General features: G+C 50.6%; 1 protein-coding gene across 2 annotated transcripts in view; it reads right to left on the bottom strand.

Annotated features, from left to right (window-relative positions):
* The window catches only part of nsmfb (NMDA receptor synaptonuclear signaling and neuronal migration factor b), a 104,795-nt gene that overhangs the window by 40,314 nt on the left and 39,622 nt on the right, over positions 1 to 24,859 (bottom strand). The window contains exons 5-9 of one of the 2 annotated variants that reach the window (XM_038782240.1): positions 18,055 to 18,060; positions 17,864 to 17,932; positions 16,621 to 16,673; positions 3,751 to 3,840; positions 434 to 558 (exon numbers count right to left, since the gene is read on the bottom strand). In XM_038782240.1, the coding sequence (XP_038638168.1) occupies positions 434 to 558; positions 3,751 to 3,840; positions 16,621 to 16,673; positions 17,864 to 17,932; positions 18,055 to 18,060 (343 nt within the window). The remainder of the gene's footprint in view (positions 1 to 433; positions 559 to 3,750; positions 3,841 to 16,620; positions 16,674 to 17,863; positions 17,933 to 18,054; positions 18,061 to 24,859) is intronic. The other variant, XM_038782241.1, reaches the window with a different exon arrangement.

The following is a 24,859-nucleotide window of genomic DNA, read 5'->3' as shown; positions in this document are numbered from 1 at the left end:
GGAGGAGAGGAGTGCGTCCTTCAGAGAGGTCGGCCTGCCAATCGGTGGGCACCGATCACGGGCCAGACCCCTTTTGAGCGCCCCCCCCCCCGGTGCTGGATCCCCCCCCCCCTCCACAAGCCGCCCCCGCAGCGTTCCTGCGCTGTTCACGCCGGGAGCGCAGGCGGGAACACGTCGTATTGGGCAGGCCGCTCGGCTCATCCGGGTTGGAGAATCGCTGCTCGCCTGTTACAAACGGCGCTTCTCCGAGTGGACAGCCGTAAATCTCAGCGCGCCGGTTTGGGGGGTGGGGGGGGTGGGAGAATCGCGTGCGGGTGCCGGGGCGGCGTGGCAGGACTCGCCCGGCGCCCCCGCGATTCTCCAACCCGGCGTGGGGGGGGGGAGAATTGCGCCCCTGGACTTTGAGCACGGGACTTGACACCGGAATTCTTACCATAATCTTAGGCGGGACAAAGTCTTCGCCTTCAGTGGACAGCAGTTCCAACTCCTTCTCTGCCTCCCAGCTGAGGTCATCAAAGTCATCATCTAAAGCGCTGCACGAGGACTCCAACTCCTGACCTGGTGTGACGTAAGAAGGAGATCCGACAAGGGTTACCATGGAGACGTGGTATTGGTTATGGCTCTGCAGCCTTTAAATAAACCTTTCATAAAGAAGCACAGTCAGTGCTGGGCTGGAAAGGTGCCCCATCTGTTCCTTGGATGTTGTCTGTCTTCATTACGCGAGGCAATGAGCATCGCTCACACGAGGAGAGGCAGTTGCAGGCGCTCCTGGGAACTGGCCTAGCAGGGCCGGTGAAATTAATGGTGAGAGAGACATCCAGGGATGTGGATGATCAGACGATCAAATCACTTCAGGGACTGACAGTAAGAAAGCACAGCTCACACACACACACACAAACACATAAATATACACGCGCACACATATACACACAAAGCACAAAGGCAACACGCACATGATCTCACACGCACACACATATACAAAGGCATCACACATGCACATGCTTGGACTCGCACACTCAAAGACAACACGCACGCACACACGCATGAAGGCAACACTCGTGCACACACGCATTTACACACACATGCATGCGTAAAGACAATGTGCACATGCATGCACAGAAACACACATATACATGCACACACACATGTACACATACACGCACACAGAAAGGCAATACACACATGCTCGCACATTCACATAGGCACACACAGACACAAAGGCAACAGGCATATGATCTCACACACACACATATGCACAAAGGCAACACACCCACACACATAAAGGCAGCACACATGCACATACACACATGCATGCGTAAAGGCAATGTGCACATGCATGCACACAAACACATGCACACAAACACATGCACACATAGACACATACATGCACAAACACACACACACGTGTGCATGCATACATGTGCACACAAACACACACAAAAACACACATAAACACGCATGTACACACACAATGTAACAGCACAGCAACCTCCCCCTTCACAATTTTGTTCAGTCACTGAAATGATTCAACACGTCCCTATAGAACTGGCATAAACTCAATTGCCAGAATTTGGAACATGTTTAAATAAATCGGAGGTGGACTCAATTTTCGTCCAGTTTGGATGGTACAGTTTAGTTGTTTAATATTTCAGCCATTTTTCACATTTAAACCCATCCATCAAACAGCACAGCATCCTTCTGTTCATTGGCTGAAGGATGTCCGTAGAAATATAAAATATGTTCCAGTTGCAACATTATCAAATACTCCTCAATCAGGTGGAGCACAGACGAGAAATAGGAGAGGGTTGCTTTACGCTGCCCAATCACACTTCCAGGTTATGTACAACTTTGGGCTCGATATAGTGAGGGTTTCTTGCATAGTGCCACATCACTCACTCCAAGTTCAGTTGGAATATGGGCTGGACAAAGGGTAGGTTCATTTACAGACACACCCCTGCCCAGGTCAGTCCCAGCGTAGGCTTGGTGTAGGGTAGATTTAATTTACACTGTCCCATCAAACACCAGGTCAGCCACAACGTGGATCACGTTTTACTTAAAACTGTTTCATTTATGTTTCAGGAGGTTTCAATTCCCCTGAATACTCTTCCCTCGTGATTCCTTTAGACTGTCCTTTGGTTGCTGTTTTCTTTATTTATTCTCTCACAGGATATGGGCACCTCTGGCTAGATCAGCGTTTCTTGTCCATCCCTAATTGCCCTCGAGAAGGTGGACGTGAGCCGCCATTTTGAACTGCTGAAGTCGTTCATAGTGCTGCAGAGGCTGCCTTCACAGAGACTGCGCCTGAGCTAAAGTCCTGTTGGGTTTCCGTGCAGACCAAGGATTGATGGTCAAATTTCAGTGAATCCTTAGAATCCCCACATTGTAGAAGGAGGCTATTCTGTCCACCCTACCCTCGGCCCACTTACCCGCATCATCCCCGCCTAATTCCACCTAATCTCGGCATCTTTGGGACGCTAAGGGCAAAATTTTTAGCATGGCCAATCCACCTAACCTTGTCTTTTGAAGGGGTAGTCCCTTCCGCAGCCTCGCCCTATAGCATCACTATTCACCCAGGGGTCCCGGGGATAGGAGCAGAGCTCAATTCAACCTGGGATGATCCAACAAGACCAGGGCCGGGATTCTCCCCGACCCGGTGGGGCGGGGGGTCCCGGCGTGTCGGAGTGGCGTGAACCACTCCGGCCGCCCCAGAAGTGCGGAATTCTCCGCACCTTTAGGGGCCAAGCCCTCACATTGAGGGCCTAGGCCCGCGCCGGAGTGGTTCCCACTCCGCCAGCTGTCGTGAACGGCCTTTGGCGCCATGCCAGCCAGGGCCGAAAGGACTTCGCCGGCTGGCGTAAGTCCGCGCATGCGCCGGAGCGTCAGCGGCTACTGACGTCATACCGGCGCAGGCGAGGGGGTCTCTTCCGCCTCCGCCATGGTGAAGGCCATGGTGGGCGCGGATGAAAACGTGTGCCCCCATGGCACAGGCCGGCCCACCGTGGGGTCACCCCCCGGGGTCAGATCGCTCCGCGCCCCCCCCCCAGGACCCCGGAGCCCACCCAGCTTTCCACTGTTGTGCAAAGGTGAAATGACCCACACATTAGCAACCCGACTGTCCTGCCTCAGAGCTGGATTTTGGAGGTAAAATGGTGGCGTCGGGAGATGTGGAAGAACAAAGAGGGGAAAGTTGTTCTTAGATGTAGGACTGTATCAGGTTTTCCCGCTATCCCAAGATGCTGCTCTTCCAGCAACCCCTTTCTGAAATACAGCCAGAAGACGTGCCAGCAAATTTTCACACAGTAAGATCCAATGAACCATCAATGAATTGAACAATTAAATATGGGGCGGGATTGTTTTGCCCCGCTGCCGCCACATTTCTGCCCCGACCGGCCGGTCAATGGGGTTTCCCATTGTGGGGCAGCCCCACGCCATCGGGAAACTCCCGGGCGCCGGCAAAACGGAGAATCCCGCCGGCAGAGAATTCCGGCCACGCAGTTTGGTTGGTGATGTTTGAGGGAGTAATGGCCAGGGGGGTCTGCAGATCATTTTTTTAAAATCCTCAGGGGTGAATTACAATGACATAAACAGACAGTTTAAGTCTCACCCTAAAGACATCATCAGCAACAATGCAGCATCCCCTCAATGCTGCCAGCGTCAATTCTGTGTTCAAGTTCCAAGTGGGGCTTGAACCCATGACATTCTGAGTGAAAGGTGAGACAAAGAGTTGTGTAAAGTAATGAATGAACCTACTGTCTCGAGGGTCAGATATCAAGTCAGACTTCACTGGCGTGGGGTCACTCCAGGAACGACCAAAACTCTTCTCTTGTCTCTCTGAAGGACCTGAAAATTGAAAAACAATTAAATATGCACATCTGTACATGTACACACTCACACACACTCACGCTCACAAACACTCTCACACACACTTACACTCACAAATACTCTCACATACACTTGCACTCACACCCATGTTGTGTTCTGTGATCCCATCGTTGTAATGATTTACACAGAACATCTAATTGTTTAACTCGGAAGATGATTTATTAGCCAACACGTGGAAAGATAACTAACAGATTACTATACAGACAAAATTACCAAATGAATTCAGTGAATTCTCCTGGAGCTACTCTCAGTGCGACTATCCTGTTGTACATCTTACTACCAACTGGCAGGTCTCTCCAGACACGTGATGGATGTCTGACGCCACCTGCTGGCCTGAGTTCATACCAGTAGCCATGATATACAACTATATACATTTATACAACTATATACATTTGTACAACTATATTCATTTATGCATGCATGCATATCACCACATCCCCCTTCCTTTGGAGGCATTAATATTTACAAACGTGACTGTTCTTTGAACAACCTGATATGCGTGATGGCTTTATCAAGTTTGGGATTACAGACCAGCTCTTCTGCTGGACTCAGCACAACAGGCCGTTCACTTTTGGTCGCGCTCTTCAGTTCCTTCGCAAGGCGGAACCATCCTCAGTAAGAACCAGAAATGAATGGGGACCTGCTGCAAAACCTTTGCAAGTTCTGATTATCCATTTCCATTGTCATCCTCGAGTCTGGCAGTATCACCTGGATGCAGTGGCTGGTGCTTCCTTGCAGATTATATAGACCTCTTTCTGCCACCTCTTTTGAAAAAGCAATTTCCGCTCCAGTCGTTGATCTACAGAGGGAGCTGCCATGGAAGGCAGGGTTGTCCGTAGCTGCATGTTCATGAGCAGCTGTGCTGGCAACAGTCCACTGAAAAGTGCCGCTGAACAATAGCTGAGAAACGCCAAATAGATGTCTTCCTGGCTATCAATGGCCTTCTTTAGCAGCTGCTTTAAGATGTCATCACCCATTTCTGCCTTCCCGTTCCACTGGAGATATAGAGGACTCGAGGTGATGTTCCTAAAATCATAGTGACGGGCAAATTCAGTCCATTCATGATTTTTGAAACACGGCCCATTATCCGACATAACAATGCTCGGTATACCATACCGGGCACAAATCGCTTTGGCATGTTGTATGACACAGCGAGCAGTCGATTTCGCTAAATGTGTAACCTCCAGATAGTTCGAGAAGTAGTCAATAACTACAAGGTAGTCTTTCTCATTGAAGTGGGACAGACCCAGGCCCACTTTCTGGCACGGACTTGCGATAATGTCACCCACCTGCATTGGCTCTTTGCATAGTCCTTGCAGCTGATTTTCTGACACGTGTCACGGTGATCGACCATACCTGCAATGTCTTGGGTGATGCCTGGGCCAATAGATTGTATCCTTGTCCCTGTGTTTGCATTTCTCAATGCCCAGGTGCTCTTCACGGAGCTTCTTAAGCATGAGCGGCCTCAAGGAATGTGAAATCATAATCCTGTGCTGTCGCACAAGGCGGCCATTCACCTCACTCAATTCTCACCACACATTGTAGTACCCTGAGCAGGAACCCTTAGGCCTTCCCTCTCGGAGACATTTGAGCACCTTTTGCAGGACTACGTCCTTGGCTGTTTCTGCCTTTATTCAGCACGACTTCTCATCGGAGACGGGAAGCGACGAGATTGACATGTAGTTGCACATCCTCATAAACCAGGTGAACTTCATTGATGCCCGTGGCTCGAGAAAGTGACCACAAGATTCTTGCCTGGTGTATAGATGAGGTAAAAGTCGTAGCACTGGACCTTCATCAATGGCGCTGTATTCTCCGGGACATTTGACACAAATTTGTTTGCAGAATGGAAACAAGTGGCCTGTGATCAGTCTCCACCAGAAACGTTGGCAACCCACATACATAATCATGGAATTTTTCTAAACCCGTGACTAACCCAAGGCATTCATTTTCAATCTGTGCATGCCTGCGCTCTGTTTCGGACATCGCTCTGGACGTGTATGCCACTGGCAGCCAGCTGTCATCTGCACCCTGCTGCAGTAATACCGCTCCAATGCCATCCTAGGGCGCATCAGTCGAAACCTTTTGTCATTTTGCCGGGTCAAAGAGGGTGAGGACCGGTGCTATTGTCAGCGAGGCACACTAAAATCATAGTGACGGGCAAATTCAGTCCATTCATGATTTTTGAAACACGGCCCATTATCCGACATAACAATGCTCGTGTTTGGGAGACCATCGAAACACTACGTCCTTTTTTATCGAGTCTTGTCGCTGGGAAGTTTTGAAGGCCAGGTTGGGAATAAACTTGCCCACAAAGTTGATCATCCCCAGCAAGCATAAGACGCCTTTTTTAGCTGTGGGTCCTGGCATCGTTAGAATAACCCTAATCGTTTTGTCACCCAGCTGCACACCTTTTGCCGAGAGCCATAAAAAGATGATTGTATCAACCCCGATGTGGCATTCTGCCTTATTAAGCTTGAAGCCTTTTTTTGGTACCCATTGTAGGACTCTAGGGAGCCTTCCATCACGCTCTTCACATGTGGACCCCAGATGATGATATCATCGACATACACATGGATGCCTGGTAACCCGTCCACCATGTGCTCCATCGCACGCGCACACACACACAGTTATATAAATGCACACACAGACACACCCACACAGACACAGACAAACAAACACCCACACAGACGTACAAACAAATGCACAGTGGCACATCACGCACACAGACCGACGCACACATAAGCACAAATTCTCACACACACGCGCACAAACACAGACACAAAGACATTCAGCAAGATGCACATAAATGAACACAAAAATATATTTCACACAATATGTATCCTGGTAGGGAACGCAGATATGATACAGAAACACATAAAACCTTTACAAAACAAACACCTATAATAAGTGGACACACACAAGCACAAACATATATAAATTTAAATTACCCAGTCCTGGTACAGTGTGTCACTCGCTGGGAAAACATTTTGGGAAATTGTTAATTTTCCCATCCTTTCATTTTATACAATGTAAACATAAGATTGGTTATGGTTTGACAAGCCAGCGAGCATGGTCCCCAGCCCGGATAAATGGGGATTTTTAATGGCAGAAAGGGCATCTGCTGTAAAACCATCTGCCAAATCCAAAATGATGGTTGATAGGAGTGTGATCAACCAGCATTCCGGAGGCTGTGGAATATTGACAAAGCTGAAAGAGAAGGAAGGATAGTACGTACACATAAATTTATACTGTACACATCTAAACATATTTATATATGTTGCACATGCATGTCGGATAGAAATATATATATATATATATATACACACCCACACACAAGCATATAATGTACATAACATACAGTATATGTACATATATAAATACAAATAATAGGGTGGCCTAGCAGCATGGTTCAATTCTGGCCCTGGGTGACTGTCTGTACAGAGTCTGCACGTTCCCCCCGTGTCTGCGTGGGTTTCCTCCGGGTGCTCCGGTTTCCTCACGCAGTCCAAAGATGTGCAGGTTAGGTGGGGTTATCGGGATAGGGCCGGAGAGCGGGCCTAGGTAGGGTGCTCTTTTGGAGGGTCAGTGCAGACTTGATGGGCCGAATGGCTTCCTTCTGCACTGTAGTGATTCTATAGATTCTATATAATGCATAGAACACATACGTAATGCATAATGTCTGTACAATTTACATGTTTTTCTATATTTTCTACAGGTGATACACATATATATTGCACACACACACATACACCATACTATACACAAACATATATAAATGTATAAAATATATGTGTATAATAACATGCGGATAATGTATATAAACGTTAACATATCTAATCTATATTTAGAGATAGAAATGTAAATAGGATGTATGGTGCACATGTATAAAAGATCTAACCCATGTACACACAGTGTAAACATGTAACACACATGTATCACGTTTATAACACAGACATTATTCCGTTTCTTCTGCTATTATTTATTTTCTGACTCTCTGTTCATCTTCTTTTTCCACTTAGACAGTCTTTGAAATCAAATTCCTTGACCAGTCTTTCGTTCACCTGGCCTCATGTTTCCCTGTATAGGTTTTAGTTAAGTTATGATCCTGTGAAGCATCTTGGAATGTTTCCCTAACAACACAGTTCTATATAAATGCAGTGTACTGCTGATGTTAAGGTGAAAGGTCTATTTTGTGCATGTGAGGTAAGGGGTTAACATATGAGCCAGTGAAGCAGGAATGAGCTGATTGCTGCCCATGAACAACAGTGGTAAGGAGTAACAGAATGGCTCTCTCCAGATCCATCAGAATCCCAATGGGACATCTTCCTTATCAGTTTTGTGAAGGTCAGGAAGAATCCAGCACGCGTATGTAGAGACAAGCAGAAAGTAACTTTATTTACAAGGGTATGTACACAGGATCAGTAGTTCAGAACTGGTTCCCTCTCTAGCCAATACCAGTCTGGCAAGCTCTATTTATACAGATGTTCTGTTAATATTGCCACCCTCATTGGGGGAGCTCATAATCACCAAGTAACATGGGGTAACCAATTCTTCCCAGCCAATAGGATCTGAGCAGGTTATAACACATAGTGAGTCTTACCGCCGGATCTAAAACAGAGTGGGAAGCACAAGGTTTTCTGTACACCTCCCTCACCCACAGGAATCAACATGGAGGCAATGGGATTCCTCACGCTCGCAAACACTGAGCTTACACAGTGGGCCCCCTTTCCAAGTCCCCTGCACACTTCCAACACACTCAGATAGGACACAGCACAGCAAGTCGAGGTGTCAGTGTGGGGAGGGGTCAGTGTGGGAAGGGGAGGAGTCAGTGTGGGAAAGGCAGGGGTCATTGTGGGGCGGGGTCAACGTAGGGAGCGGAGGGGTCAGTGTGGGGAGGGGTGGAGTCAGTGTGGGAAAGGCAGGTGTCATTGTGGGGAGGAGTTAGCATGGGGAGGGGTCAGTGTGGGGAGGGGTCAGTGTGAAAAGTGGAGGGGAAAGTGCAGGGGGTGGTCAATGTTATGTGGGGAGATGTCAGTGTGGGAAGGGGAGGGCTCAGCGTGTGAGGCCGAGGGTCAGAATGTGAGATAGGATCATAGAATCTACAGTGCAGAAGGAGGCCATTCGGCCCATCGAGTGTGCACCGCCTCTTGGAAAGAGCACCCCACTTAAGCCCACGCCTCCACCCCATCCCCGTAACCCAGTAACTCCGCCTAACCTTTTTGGACACTAAGGGCAATTTAGCATGATCGATTCACCTAACCTGCGCCCGTAGGAGACCCACGCAGATACGGGGGGGAACGTGCAGACTCCGCACAGCCAGTGACCCAAGCCGGGAATCAAACCCGGGATCCTGGAGCTGTGAAGCAACTGTGCTAACCATTGTGCTACCATGCTGCCCTATGGGATGAGGGGTCCATGTGTGAATGAGGGGGTCAATGTACGAAGGGAGCGGTCAGCACTTTGTGCTGCTGAGACACGGGGAGACTCTGCCAGCTTGTGAAAGCTCTCGAATCTAATCGCACAGCTGACCGCTCACCACCCAGGTCCATCTCATTAATTTCCCATGCGCGTTGCTGTCATTAGTGTTTGAGTCTCACCATGAGTAAGCTGCTCAGCACTCTTAATCAAGTCTGACACTGACGCCTGAGGGGGGTGTCTTTAATTAGTCTTTAACATAAGCAAGGCAATAAGGTACTTAAGGTGCAGATTACCATTAAATAATGCATGAAAGAACTGGGCTGGTGATGGGCGATGAATCCACAGGGGAATTTAATAGACAATTATCCACATACCCTGGAATGGGAACTGCCGGCCTGTCCCCGATCACAAAGGCTGTTATTAATCCCCTTTTGGGGGCTGCTTCCTCTCCTGAATTTGCCGCCTCCTCTGGGATTTTGCCGATGCCAGTCGCCCTCGCAGTGAAGCGGCCATTTTCCAGTCGGAACAAGCGTTATTACAGGACGGGGTGGCGTCGCCCTGTCCACCTCCAACACCCGCCCGAGTTGAGTCTCTAACCAGGAATTAAGGGCAGGACCTGTGGACGATGTCCCAGGACGTCCCCGCCAAACCCAGCACCTTGTCTCTGTGCAGATCCTGCCATTACACACCACTTTAAAAAAAATAAATTTAGAGCACCCAATTATTTTTTGTTCCAGTGAAGGGGCAATTTAGCGCGGCCAATTCACCTACCCTGCCCATCTTTTTAGTTTTGTGGGGGTGAGATTCACGCCAGCACGGGGAGAATGTGCAAACTCCACACGGACAGTGATCCGGGGCCGGGATTCGATCCTGGGAACTCGGCGCCGTGAGGCAGCAGTGCTAACCACTGCGCCATCATGCTGTCCCTTTCATTAGAGGCCAGTAACACCGGGCTGGAAAACACCGGATAAATCAGGACGTGTTGACGGTTCAAGCCGTTAACGAACAACTTGTCCAGCAACTTGGGGGATACGCTGTTCGCTGTAAATCTCCAGACGCTACATACTCCTCCTTTCACATAAACAGCAACTTACTCTTCATCTCTCCGTGTTTTAAAACCTTTCTGGATTTTCCCATTAAATTCAGCACAAATCGCCATTCCCTTCACCACAACAGCAGCAATGCAGTCCGGAATGCATGTCCAGTAAACAGCGTTTGCATGTCATTAGCGGGCCTGACCCGGTATTCTCCTGGGCCTCCACGATGCTCCACCTCCGATGGGCCGCGTTTCTGACGGCGCGGTTCACTTGTGCTTTTAAAAATCGTGAAACAGGCGCCGTTGACTGCTGAGGGAGAGGGAGGGGGGTATGGACAGTACTGCCACTGGTCTGAGGGCTTCTGCCAGGGCCAGGGGGAGTAGTCGGAGGGGGGCTGCGGGGTCGGGGTGGACGGGCACGGAACATCATTGCCGCAGACGGCAAGGCCGCCATGCAGCAGCGCACGGCGCTGACAGCCCACTGTGAACCGAGAGCCACAGGTTGTATAGGTGTTCCCCCTGTGTGCCCTCTACCCCCAGCCGACCCGTACGCTGTATGGCGGAGCCCCAGCACAGCCAGTGCCATCTTGTTGGTCGAGATGGTGTGTGTGGGCAGTGTAATGTGTATGTGCAGCTTGTCAGCCTCCCGCGTGTCAATCACGGACCCGGCGAGTTCCGCACCATATTCCATTGGAATCGATTGGGTTCCACAGTTGCTGAATCGATCCAAGTTTGGCGGCAGCTTTGCTGTTGTGAAAGTCCATGAAACCTACGTCAGCATCAACACTTAGAACGCGATTCCTCCGGCGCGTTGCGCTCAAGCGAGAGCACAACGCGGGTGGAGAATCCCGGGAGAGGCCTGCAGCGAGCCTCCTGACAGCCTCCGCGCCTCAGTGGATTCAGCAAAGACCCGCAAGCCGTCAGAGTCGGAACTCAGCCCCAAATGAGCGCGACTTGAGGCTCGCGGAAGCAGGTCGTAAACCTACTTACATCCTGTCTGCCCGGGACCCACCGGCCTTCTCAATTCTCCGACCTCTCCGGGGAGGCTTCAGCTGGGCGTAGATCAGTGCTAGGCCACACAAACGTGGACCGGGCAGAATGGCACACAGGGGGTCTTCTGGTCCCAGGCCATTACAGACCCCTGGATGGTCAGGGTAAGTGCAGGGTGACCGCCTGGCCCTCCTCCTGGAACGTAGGCACCTTGGCACTGCCCAGCTGGCACCTTGGAACTGCCAGCTTTTCACTGCCTAGGTACCCAGATGGCACTGCCAAGTCAGCAGGAGCACTGCCTGGGTGCCAGGGTGGCAGTGCCAAGAGTCAAGAGTTTGGGGGGGGGGGCTGAAGAGGGGGAACCCCCAGGGGCCCCATAGCGGGAGTGTCCTCACTTGGGGGATGTGGGGTAGTGTCCATGTGTGTTGGGCCCGATCTCTAAATTCAGTAGTTCCTAAGTGCGAAAAGGAATTCTTGGCAGGATCAGTTTTCTGGGGCGGCGGCGGCACCCCCCCCCCCCCCCCCCCCTCCCCCGCCGCCAGCAGTGGGATTCTCCATCCAGCCAGCCGGCCAACAGGGTTTCCCATTGTGGACAGCCTCATGCCATCGGGAAATCCCCGGGCGTGGGTGCGCTGCCGGCGTAACATCCCGCCAGCAGCGAATACAACCCTCATGAGTAATCTCCAGAACGCCCCATTCCAGCTCGGTGTGCCAGACCGTGGCTCAGTCTTGCTCATGAACCAATAGGTCATGGACTGCAGGCTAAGCTGACATGAGGAAGTCCACACTGCTCTCGATCTTCCTCGTAGTGTCCAGTGAAGGGGAGCTAATTAAGGGAATGTTTTTGGAAGGTGATGCTATCCCAACATCCTTAGGGGAAGTGGCAGGGCCCAATCAAACAATGGTATTTGTCGTCTCAATATATTATTACTATGGTCACAAGAAGGCATTAACACTGCAATGAAGTTACTGTGAAAAGCCCCTCGTCGCCACACTCCGGCGCTTGTTAGGGTACACAGAGGGAGAATTCAGAATGTCCCATTCACCTAACATCACGTCTTTCGGGAGGAAACCAGAGCACTCGGAGGAAACCCACGCAGACACAGAGAGAACATGCAGACTCCACACAGACAGTGACCCAAGCTGGGAATCGAACCTGCGACCCTGGTGCTGTGTAGCAACAGTGGTAACCACTGTGCTACCGCGCTGACCGCATTTGTTTTGTTTCCTTCAGGCTTGGGCATTGCAGCTAAGGGCAGTATTTATAGTCCACTCCTATAGCTGCCCAAGAAGATTTCGGAAGGAATACTTTGCGAACCGCTAGGCTCCATGAAGGTATTCTTGGCGGTTTGAGACAACTGTGTGGCTGACTAGACCACATCAGGGAGCAGCTCAGAGACAATTACATTGGTGTGGGACTGGAGTCACATACAGACTACACTAGGTAATAATGGAGGGCTTCTTTCCCTAAAGGACATGACTTCACCAGTTGGGGTGTTCTGACTCAAAACTGATAACAGTTTATTACTTTCAGTTCCTTTTCTTAAACCTCGAATACAAAATTCTCAAACTGCCATGGTGGGATCTGAACGAATTATTTCTGGTTTATAAATCCAGGCCTCTGCATTAGACCGCCAGTCCCATGGCTATACTTGGAACTCAGTTAAGCGGGTATGGGGCGGCACAGTGGCACTGTGGTTAGCACTGCTGCCTCACAGTGCCAGGGACATGGCTTCGATCTGGCCTTGGATGACGGTCTCTGTAGAGTTTACAGGTACTCCCCATGTCTGTGTGGGTTTGTTTAGGTTTCCTCCCACAGTTCAAAGAAGTGCAGGTTAGATGGACTGGCCATGCTGAAACATTGCCCCTTCGTGCCCAGGGGCTTACAGGTCGGGTGGGGTTATAGGATTGCGGGGATAGGGCAGGGGTTTGGGCCTAGTTGGGGGTACTCTTTCAGACGGTCAGTGCAGACCCAATGGGCAGAACGGCTTCCTTCTACACTGTAGGAATTCTAAGCTCCCTTCTCCTCACAGGGCACCAATTGTATGGAGTACCCAATTTGCAATCTGGAGCTCTGCGTGGTAGGCACAGACTTGTGTCCCGTCACCAAATTTCTCAGAATTGTCCTTGTGATCATTAGCGTGGCAGTGGATCAAAGTGCCACCGACAAGATAACCCATTGGGTCGGACTTTCCAGTCCCGACTACCCCAGGACTGGATATGTCCACCCGAACTCAATGGACCTTTCCCTCGTGCAACAAATTATCCATCCCGCCCGTGACAATCCCCCCGGCAGGCGGCACCCGCGGGTTCAGGGTTGAGAGTCTCAGGCATTCATTCTGTCTCAAAACCTCCACGAACCTGCACCAAACACGGCCAAGTGCCATCAATTAAGATACCAATAAAGACAAGAGGTGGGCAGGGACTGCGGAATGGCAAAATCAATCCCCTTCCTTCTACACTCCAATTAAACCTGCACATGTTGGGAAGAATTTGAAGGTGAAAGAAGAACCTGACACACTGTCAATAACACAGCTCAGATAAACTCAGGTTCCTGCTCCACTGCAGTGGGAACTGATCACTCAGTAAAATCAGTCCCTCACTCCAGGAGCCCGGCCTGGATCCTGGGGCGAAATTCTCTGCAGACCGTCGTAACGCCGATTTCCGGCGAGCAAAATTGGAGTAGATGACTCCGGCGTGGGGGCCTTCTTTTAGGCGGCGATTCTCCGTTCCCGGAGGGGCCAGCAGCTGACTGACGCGATACGCGTCAGTTTCACCAGCTGCGGAAGTGGTGAGACCCGGCGTTTTGGGGGGGGGGAGGAGGAGGAGAGAGACAGACCGGCATTTGGGGGGGGGGGGGTGGAGGAGAGAGACAGACCCGGCATTTTGGGGGGGGGGGGGAGGAGAGAGACAGACCCGGCATTTTGGGGGGGGGGGAGGGAGGAGGAGGAGGAGGAGAGAGACAGACCGGCATTTTGGGGGGAGGGGGGGGGAGGAGAGAGACAGACCCGGCATTTTGGGGGGGGGGGGGGGGGGGAGGGAGGAGGAGAGAGACAGACCGGCATTTTGGGGGGGGGGGGGGGGGAGGGGAGGAGGAGGAGGAGGAGAGAAACAGACCCGGCATTTTGGGGGGTTTGCGGCGTTGAGTTGAGAGGAGAGGGGGGGGGGGTGGGTTTGCGGCGTTGAGTTGAGAGGGGGGGACGGCGTTGGAGGGGGGGGCGGCGTTGGAGGGGGGTAGGGGTGGTGAAGGGGGTAGGGGTGGTGAAGGGGGTAGGGGTGGTGAGGGGGGGTTGGGGTAGGGGCAGCGGCGTGCAGAGGAGGGGGGCGACGGATGCCCGGGGCCAACGCACCGTCGCCCCCCCTCTGCACGCAGCTGCCCCTACCCCAACCTCCTCCCCTCACCACCCCTACCCCCTTCACCACCCCTACCCCCCTCCAACACCGCACCCCCCCCCCACTAACGGAGGAAGGAAGGGGGGGAGGAGGAAGGAAGGGGGGAGGAAGGAGGGGGGGAGGAAGGAAGGGGGGAGGAGGAAGGAAGGGGGGGAGGAGGAAGGAAGGGGGGAGGAGGAGAGAGGGGGGGGGTGTGGGGTACCGGCCTTCAGAGGGAGGGGGACGGGGTGTGGGTACCGGCGTTGAGGGTGGGGGGTTGCGGCGTTGCGAGAGATGGGGGGGCGGCGTTGGAGGGGGGTAGGGGTGGTGGGGAGGGGGGTAGGGGTGGTGGGGAGGGGGGGTAGGGGTGGTGGGGAGGGGGGGTAGGGGTGGTGGGGAGGGGGGGGTAGGGGCGTTGGAGGGAGGTAGGGGTGGTGAGGGGGGGGGTGTTTGGGGCAGGGGGCAGCGGCGTACAGAGGGGGGGGGCGACGGTGCGTTGGCCCCGGGCATCCGTCGCCCCCCCTCTCTGCACGCCGCTGACCCCAAACCCCCCTCCCCATGCCGCAACCCCCCCCCGATGCCGCAACCCCCCCCCGATGCCGCAACCCCCCCCCCCGATGCCGCAACCCCCCCCGATGCCGCAACCCCCCCCGATGCCGCAACCCCCCCGATGGCCGCAACCCCCCCGATGCCGCAACCCCCCCCCCCCCGATGCCGCAACCCACCCCCCCCGATGCCACAACCCACCCCCCCGATGCCGCAACCCCCCCCCCCCCACACTGAACAGCGTCAACCATCATCAATGGTTGACGCCGTTTTAAAGGTACTGTGATTTTCGCCGACGTGACCGTGGCCACGTCGGCGGGACTTCGGCCCATCCGGACCGGAGATTTGTGGAAAAAAATATATAATGAAATCCCGCCGGCGCCAGCTGTTTTCAGAGGCTGCCGGCGGGATTTGCACAGCTCCGGTTTTTGGCCGGTCAGAGAATTAAAAACCCTGCGAGAGCGGGAATAACGCCGCTGCCGGCCGATTCTCCGACCCTGCGTGGGGTCGGAGAATTTCGCCCCTGATCACAGAACCGGTCGATAGGGAGCTCACTGGAATCATTGGAACACCTTCAACATGCCCAACATGGCAGAGGCCAATCTGTCACAGACAGACACAGCGGGATCTCCTTCGTGGCAGGTCTTCAAAACATGTCTTTTCAACTCAACAACATAGAAATGCTCCCTCTGCGCTGTTAATCCAGTCAGGAGCAGCACAGGCTAGACATTGAGTAAGAGGCATTAACATGGAGTCCTCGAGGCATTGTAAAGTACTTCACCGATGCTTAATTATTCCAGAGGCCCATGAAGGAGACAAGTTGCTCACAGTGAATTCCCACAAACAGCAATGAGGTGAATTATCAGTTAATCTGTTTGGGTGATGCTACTTGAGGAAGAAGTGTTACCCAGGACAGTAGGAGAGCTCCCTAGCCTTTGATAAACGGCAGTGGGGATCTTTCATGTCAGGGCCTGACACGCAGAAGGACAGATTGACTGACAATGAGCAGGGAACATGTCAGAATAACACAGACATAGGCAGAATGAGACAGATTAGCGCACAAGCAAGAAAAATGACAGGTAGGGGAGCAGACAACCCGGTGGACAAATAGACAGGCGGGCGGGCACTCAGACTGACAAACAGACAGATAGGCAACTGACAGAAAGGCGGTCAGGCAGACTGACTGACAGAAAGGTAGATTGATAGACAGATGCAGTCAGACTGACAGACAGACAGGCTGACAGACAGACAGAGACTGACAGACAGACAGACACTGACAGACAGACAGACAAGACAGACAAACAAACAGACAGGCAGATTGACAGACAGACAAACAAACAGGCAGGCTGACAAACAGGCCACCCATGACTTACTTTGAACCCTGATTCTTCGACTTCCAACCATTCGAAGATGTTTGCGGAAATTTCTGCAGGTGAATAACAGAATAATTAAAACCATCAACAACTAATCTGAGCACCTTGAAGAACACAACTGGGTAATAGTGAAAATAACAGCCATGCACAGTCGCAATGTACTGGAGCAGCAAACAGGCGCACTGTAAATGAGTTGGTAGTAAGCGCATGTAGCACCACACACTCGGAGTTCAAAATTTCAGCTACATTGACCCACGGACCTCCATAGTTTGAGGGAGAATTTGTCATCAACCTTCCTCCACCCCCCCCCCCCCCCCCCCCCCCCCCCCCCCCCCCCCCCCCCCCCCCTTTGCTGGTGTTTTCCGGTTGCCACCGGAGATATGGCAATGGATCACCCAGTCACCCTTTCACCAGATGAGTGCTTCGCGTAGAGATATCACAGTTTCTCATGGGAATAAACTTCCTGACAGGGTGGTGGAGGCAGGTTCGAGGGAGCTATTCAGAAGGGAATTGGATTGTTATCTGAAAAGAGAGAATGTGCAAGGTTACAGGGATAAGGGAGGGGAGTGCGACGAGGTTAGAATGCTGTCCCAGGAAAGCCAGTGCAGACACGATGGACCGAATGGCCTCCTTCTGCACTGCAAAGATTCTGAGAGACGGAAAAGATGTTAATACTTGAGAATGGAACACCCTCCCATTCAGTCCCTCACTTCCAGTTTCAAGCACAACTCGACACCAGAGTGCAGACTCCTTTACCCTGCATGCAACAACGTTCCTCAATATCGGCTCGCCCGTCACTACATCGGTCTGACATTTCTACAGTCCCCACTGAGGTGGTTAATGCCCCAGCTCCGTTGACCTGGTATGTTTGGAGAGTGTGCCCCAGCCGACATCTTCCTATCCGCTGTAATTAGAGTCTGCGGATTCACCGTTCGTGCTCCCACCGGTGTGAGAGTGGCCTATGTACTCCACTGTGTGTCAGTTAGCGCTGAGCCAGTGGTGGTTTACTGCTTGCTGCTGACCCACAGCCACAAAGTGCTGGACTGGGAGTGACCCAAACGCATTGCATGAGGACCCTTATGGTGGAGAGAGGAGAGAGTCACCTTGGGCTAAGGCAGAAGGACACTGTGTAAACCACAGCACCACCAGTCACATGGCAAGGCATCTTTTGGGCTGGGCAACAGCCCTTCAAGCCTTCAATAAGAGGAGCCAGAGGGGTTTAGCATTGCAAAGGGCCACATACCTCTGGATGACAGTGGCACACTCATTCTCCCGCTTTCTCCTCTTCCTTTCCATGCAGCCTCGGAACGCCCTGTGGGAAAATGTGATCAACATTCCCCTCAAACGGAGGTTGCATATTGAAAATCAAAATGCTGGGGTTGCTAGACTAGGAGGGAAGAGTTGCTATGGAAATAGAAAAAAAGAAGTACTCACGATATCCTTTATGACAGGAAGGAGGTTGATTGGCAGCACAAGAGAAAGAGAAGATCTTATTAATGATTCTGAGTCAGATATCGAGTAACACACGGAGAGACTGCCAAATAAACACAGAGACCAACAAATACATCCTGCCCACGTGCCATTCAAATTCGACACAACCCAGACAATAATCCCCCATTTCTCAGGTAATGTTAGAGAATACGGCAGCACAGTGGCGCAACGGTTAGCACTGCTGCCTCAAAGCGCCAGGGACCCGGGTTAGATTGCGACCTCGGGTGACTGTGTGGAGTTTTCACGTTCTCCCCGTGTCTCTGCGGCTTTCCTCCTGGTGCTCCAGTTCCCTCCCACAAAGTTGTGTAGGTTAGGTGGACTGGCCATGCTAAATTGCCTCTTGGTGCCCACAGTTTGGGTGAGGCTAAGGGGAAAGGGCGGGAGATTGGGCCTCGGTAGGGTGCTGTTTCAAAGGGACGGTACTGTCCCGATGGGCCAAATGGCCTCCTCCCGCACTGTTGCGATCCTATGAATACATTTCAATGTTACATTGTCTTTTAGCCTGTTCCTTTATTCAAAGGCTGAAGAGACGTTAGAACTGAAATGATGCCTTGCATTGAGGTGACAAACGTTCCTCTTGGGGAATGCCAGGCTGGCATTTATTGGACATGCCAAGTTGCCCAGTGAATGTTGCAGTGGACCTTCCTCTTGAACCATTGACGACAGTTTGATAGAAAGGAGGAGTCACTGGGCATTTCAGAGAACGGGTAAGAGTCAGCCACATCGCTGTGGAATTGGAGTCACATATGCAACAGATCAGATAAGGATGGACAATATCCTATCCTAATGTGAAAGAGGAGTAAATTTGAACACAGTCAGATGCAATTCCTTTGTGAAATATACCTTAACCAGGTTAAAAGGTTAACTGGGAAATTTTTCCCGAAAGCTCAATTCTCCCAGGATATAAAACGGGTTAAAAATAAGCTCCTGTTGAATGCTCGTCACTGACATTACACATTGTGCTTCTGTAGCTCAGTTGGATTGAAAGTGAAAGTCTCTGTTTAAGCAGCGCAGCTTGAAAGCAGCAGTCACTGCTGCTGCTGTGTTAACCAGTCTGGATATTAGCAGGCAAGGGGGTTAAGAATGCCTGCTCATTATCTTAGTTCTCCCACTCAATTGATTCATATTCATATTGAATTCTATGTGTTGCTCTGACTTTCAGTGATTTTAATTAGTCCGTTTGCTCTCTACCTGAACGTGTGAGCCATTGCATACTGGGAATAATGGGACCCCATTGTCAAGTAGGATCTTGGCCGCGTCCTGTATTTTAGTCAGGCGATTCAAAGGCAGCCTATTGACATTGGTTATGTCTGAATGAATATTATGTAAGAGGCCGATCCCTGGTCCTTTGATGAAGGGGTTTTTGATTATTTCTATCTTTCCCATTGCACGTTTAGCAGGCACATTGGCACATTCAGGTAAACCAGTGTTGGCAGGAATCAGGGCATCTGCCTATCAGTTTTGTGCGAGAAAGTCTCGGTAACCCTGCGATATTGACTTTTCTGCCCTTCTTGTGTTGTAGAACCCGGCGCCGGTTCGGAGAATTCCTGGGGGAGCCCGAGAATCACCCCGCCCCCGCCGCCTGGAAGCAGTCTTCCCCATTCTCCAGCGCCTTTTTTCGGGCGCCAGCGGGATTGCCGCCATGCCGGTCAGGGGTCATTGACAGTGGCCCCTCCCCCGGCGATTCTCCGGGCCCCGATGGGCCGAGTGGCTGATGAGTTTGGCCGAGTTCCGTCGGCGTGGGATACTCACCTCCCATATGGCGGGACCTGCAAGGTGAGTGTGTGGGGGGCTGTCCTGGAGAGGGGGGGGGGTCCAACTTGGGGGGGGGGGGGGGGCACGGTGGCCTGACCCGCGACCCCATGGTGGCGTGGCCCGCGATCGGGGCCTACCGATCGTGGGGAGGCTGGTTCCATGGGGGCCTTCTTTACTCCGCGCCGGACCCCTGTAGGGCTCCACTACATTGCCCGGGGGCCGGCGCGGGGAAGGGAACCCCTGCCGCATGCGCGGAAATACGGTGCCCGTTCCGCTCATGCTTGGCCTCGCGTGGGCCATTCCCCCCTGGCTGGAGCTGGGGACTGACTGCGGCGGTGACCTAGCCCTGTAGAAAGGTGAGAATTCCTCACTTTCAGGGCCGTTGACGCCGGAGTGGTTGGCACCGGTTTTCACACCGGCGTGGGGACATAGCCCCATTTCTAGAGAATCCCGCCCTGCATGTCGGAAAATAAAATGCCAACTCCAAAGGCAACCTTTTGGATCGCCTTGTCTTATGTCTTCCATATCATTTTGTCTTATGTCTTCCATATCATCTGTGGCAGCACAGTAGCTCAGTGGTTAGCACAGTTGCTTCACAGCACCAGAGACCCGAGTTCAATTCCCGACTTGGGTCACTGTCTGAGCTGAGTCTGTACATTCTCCCAGTGTCTGCGTGGGTTTCTTCCGGGTGCTCCGGTTTCTTCCCACAGTCCAATGCAGGTTAGGTGGAATGGCCATGCTAAATTTCCCTTAGTGTCCAAAAACGGTTAAGTGGGGTTACTGGGTTACGGGGATAGAGTGGAGGTGTGGGCTTAAGTCGGGTGCTTTTTCTGCCAATCTCCCCCTTTCTGGTGCAGACCCGATGGGCCGAATAGCCTCCTTCTGCACTGCAAATTCTATTATTCTAATTCTATGATTCCACTTCCCACACTTTCTCCATTCCCCCTCCAAGCCCGGGTCAAACCCCATCTTGATCCGAAAGCCTCGCCCGGTCCTGATCCCCCCCCCCCCCCCCCCATGTTCCACACCAGGGGGAGATTGACTGGCAGCTATTAGAGGAAGAAAATAAAATTGCACTTATATAGCGCCGTTTATAGCATCTCACTTCACAACAAATGGAGAACTTCTGAAGTATAGTCACTGCTGTTACGGAGCAGAGTGAGGTCCAACCAGATGACCAGATATTCTGCTCCCTGGTACTGGTTGAAGCCTTGATATTGACCAGATACTGGGAGAACTCCACTACTCTCTGAACTGAGCATGGAATCTTTTACATCCAATTTTCATATGGAGCAGTAGCCAACAGTTATTGGTGTTGATGGGTAACTGAAACCCCAATGTGAAATATTGGCGCGAAATTCCCCTGTCCTTGTCTTGGCAAATTGATAGATTCCCATCATGCAACTTGATTTCACTCGATAGAGGCTTATGACCCCCAAGAGAGTCATGAAATGAATTCCTTATCTTGGCGGAAGTCCTTGCATGTTGGGAGAAGCAGTGTGAAATGGCCGACATCAGAACAAATGTGTAAATATCCCTGGGAGTCTGAGGGGAAACAAAGTCATCATCATTGAGTCTTTAAACAGACTGCGAACACAACGCTCCCCCGCCCCGCCATACCAGAAGTGAATGGACAGGTTGGAGATTCACTCCGTTTCTACGGGAGTTAGACTCTCACAGAACAAACTATCCCATCGCCATTGGCAACAGCTCACCTACATTGCCGAGGAGGAAGGCCACTCTGACTGGTTTAGCTCATTTAACATTTCCCTTTAATGATTCCAGAGCATTCGCCCCCTTCCCTCTGTGTCAGGAGGTCGTGGGTTCAGGACTTGAGCACATATTCTGCACTGACATTTGAGTGCAGCATGGTCAGAGTTTGCCTGTCAGATAGGACATTAAATCGGGTGTGCAGGCCATTAGCAATTCATCATGGAACACATCAAGCACATGTTTGTTTTAACTTACAGCATGCTTATATTGCACTGTAAAATTTCAGTTGCCCAATGCATCCATCTTTCTCTCTTCCCATTCCAACCTCTGTCCATACCAGAGAAACAGGTTCATTGGCCTTTTACCCCATTCACAATTTCTGGGAGTTTCCTGTGTGAAAATTGGTGCCCTGCTTCTTTATTAAGCTTAAGTAGGGTTTTCCTCCCAAGGGCCGGGGCAGACTCAATGGGCCGAATGGCCTTCTTCTGCATTGTAAATTCTATGATTCTGACAGTGACTACACTGTAAAAGTATTTCATTGACATTTTGGGGCATTCTGAGGTTATGTTGATTAAGTTGTTATAAAAATGTTAACTTTTGTATCTTTCTCTCTCTGCTAATACCACCAACTGGTCATCTATCTATTCCGTTACATGTGGAATCTTGCTGAACCTTAATTGGCTGCCGTGTTTCCCACAGTGACAGCAGAATCGAATTAGCTGTGCAATCTTCTAGGATGTCTTAAGGTTTTCAAAGCTTTCATTGATTCTTTCTTTCTATTCTTCCTTTTGCCAATACCACCAGGACAGACTAATTTATCTCGTTTGCTATTTGTGAGATCTTGCTGTGTACAAAATTGGCTTTACGTTTGCTGCTACTGCTGCTTGCCAGGAGATCTGCCGTCTTGGTACGTCACGCTGTCCTGCCTTGGGCCAACCTCATACATCCACTATTGCAGCTGGTCTGAAATCACTCTGTCCACAGCCTGGTCTAATGTCCAATGAAAGCCTGGGTTGCCCCCCCTCCTTCTGCTGCCCTGCAATTTGCCTTCTAGAAGACACCCTTGCAGCTTGTGAGCTCTGATCAAATGGCTGGAATACTGATTGTTTTCTGTTCTTTTCGTTCTTGCAATTTCAAGCACCTCTTCATTTGGTCTGAATATGGAATTCCTAGCACGTCTTAGCATCCACATTTCAAAGACTTCTATGTTCTTCCCCAGAACTTTATTTATTGCCCAAGTCTCTGAGGCTCTCAGGGAAGTGGATACAATGTAACATCTTATGACTTTTTACCTGTTACAACCTTGCGTTTTCTTGTTGTTGACACATCCTTCATCTTCATAAAATTACTTTTGGCTATCTCTATCCTTCTAATATTGGCTTTGCCTCAACCTCCTGTTATCACTTGTCCTAAGCAGACAGACTTATCAACTTGTTCCAGTGCAACACCATGCACTTCAATGTACAATCTAGTCTCCTCTGATGTATTCCTCCTGACTACATATTCTTTCTGGTGCTCATGCTCAATCCGTTTCTAAAAGGTTTCACATTTGCCCGCAACAAATAGAGTCTGCCCTTCGAAAGTAAAATACATAATTTACATAAGGTTAGAAACAGAATCCATCAGGTTCGACCTAAAAGCTGTGGGGATCAATCACGCTAATGGTTCCAGACAGCCTAATAGCGGAAAGGAGATAAGAGACGCAAGTGTAGGGGAACATCTAGGCATTAGTGATCACAACATAATGAGATTTCAGATAAAGACTAGGAGGAACACAAGAAAGAGCAAAATCAAAGTAATAAATAAGTAAAAGCTGATATTAAGGGAATGAGATTGGAATTAAGGAAAATTCACTGATTAAGAAAACACCAAACAGCAGCAAGAAACATTTAAGGGTGATTGCTAGAGTGCAGGAAAAACATGTCCCAGAAAAACAAAGTAGAGATTTAGAGAAGATGTTTCCTCTTGTGAGCCAGGCCAGAAATAAGGTGGCAGATATATAAAATAGGGCAGTAATAAATCCAAAAAGGAATTCAGGAAATCTTTACCCAGAGAATGGTTCGAACATGGAACTGCCATAAATAGTTGAGGTAAATCGCAGATAAATAACATGGATGCATTTAAAGCTAGATAACCTCATGAAGGAGAACGGAATAGTTTACACTGATGGGGTTAGATGAAGTGGGATGAGGTGGTAGTCTGGAGCATAAACATGGTTAGGTCAAATAGCCAGTTTCTGCTTTGTAATACTTTGTAATTGATAGAAGGTGAAGTGATTTTAGACACCCCGAGAATCTGATGGGAGCTATAGAAATGTGAATTCCTCCATTTCTTTTTGCCTCCACTATCGTTATGCAAAAACCCAGTCCATGTCTTTGCCATCCATTGTGCAAAGCAGATCCTAATAATAATAATAATCATAATTTATTGTCACAAGTAGGCTTCAATGAAGTTACTGTGAAAGCCCCTAGTCGCCACATTCCGGCGCCTGTTCCGGTGGGGGTTCAATTCCCGTTCCAGCCTGGGGAGGCTGGAACGGGAATTGAACCAGCGCTGCTGGTCTTGTTCTGCATTGCAAGCCAGCTGTTTTAGCCCACTGTCCTGATGTTCACCTTGAATTAAATTATTGCTGCTCTCCTCCGAATGCCATAGTCACAATGTGGGCCGTGCTCCAGATTGACCTTTTCCATCCATTCCTTTACTGTTTTAAATGTCACCTTAAGATGTTTTCTTTGTCACCTCACTTCAAGACTGAGCAACCCAGGATTTCAGTCTCTTCTCGTGATTTGATCATTAGGGATCTGCCTTTCGCATCTTCAGGGGTTGAAAGACAGATTTTTGCGACAATGGTTGAAGCTATTACCTAAGGTATTGTTAGACTAAACCCAAAGGCCAGACAGCCTAATAGCAGAAATATATAATTGGCAATCTCTCTGAATGGCTACTGTGGGAAATTGTATCAAAAGAACAAAGTGAACATTATTGTAACTATTGCTCTACATGCTCATCTTTAAATGTGAAACGAAGCGCATCAAGCCTCTTTGGCACGGTGGCACAGTGGTTAGCACTGCTGCCTCACAGTGCCAGGGACCTGGATTCAATTGCGGTCTGAGGTGACTGTGTGGAGTTTGCATGTTCTCCCGTATCTGCGTGAGTTTCTTACAGGTGACCATAAGACCATAAGACATAGGAGCAGAATTAGGCCACTTAGCCCATTGAGTTTGCTCCGCCATTCAATCATGGCTGATATTTTTCTCATCCCCATTCTCCTGCCTTCTCC

This window comes from Scyliorhinus canicula, chromosome 21, assembly GCF_902713615.1.
Source record: "Scyliorhinus canicula chromosome 21, sScyCan1.1, whole genome shotgun sequence".
Lineage (NCBI taxonomy): Eukaryota > Metazoa > Chordata > Chondrichthyes > Carcharhiniformes > Scyliorhinidae > Scyliorhinus > Scyliorhinus canicula.
The sequence above is the reverse complement of the archived record's forward strand: the minus strand, read 5'-3'. Positions and strand labels throughout refer to the sequence as shown.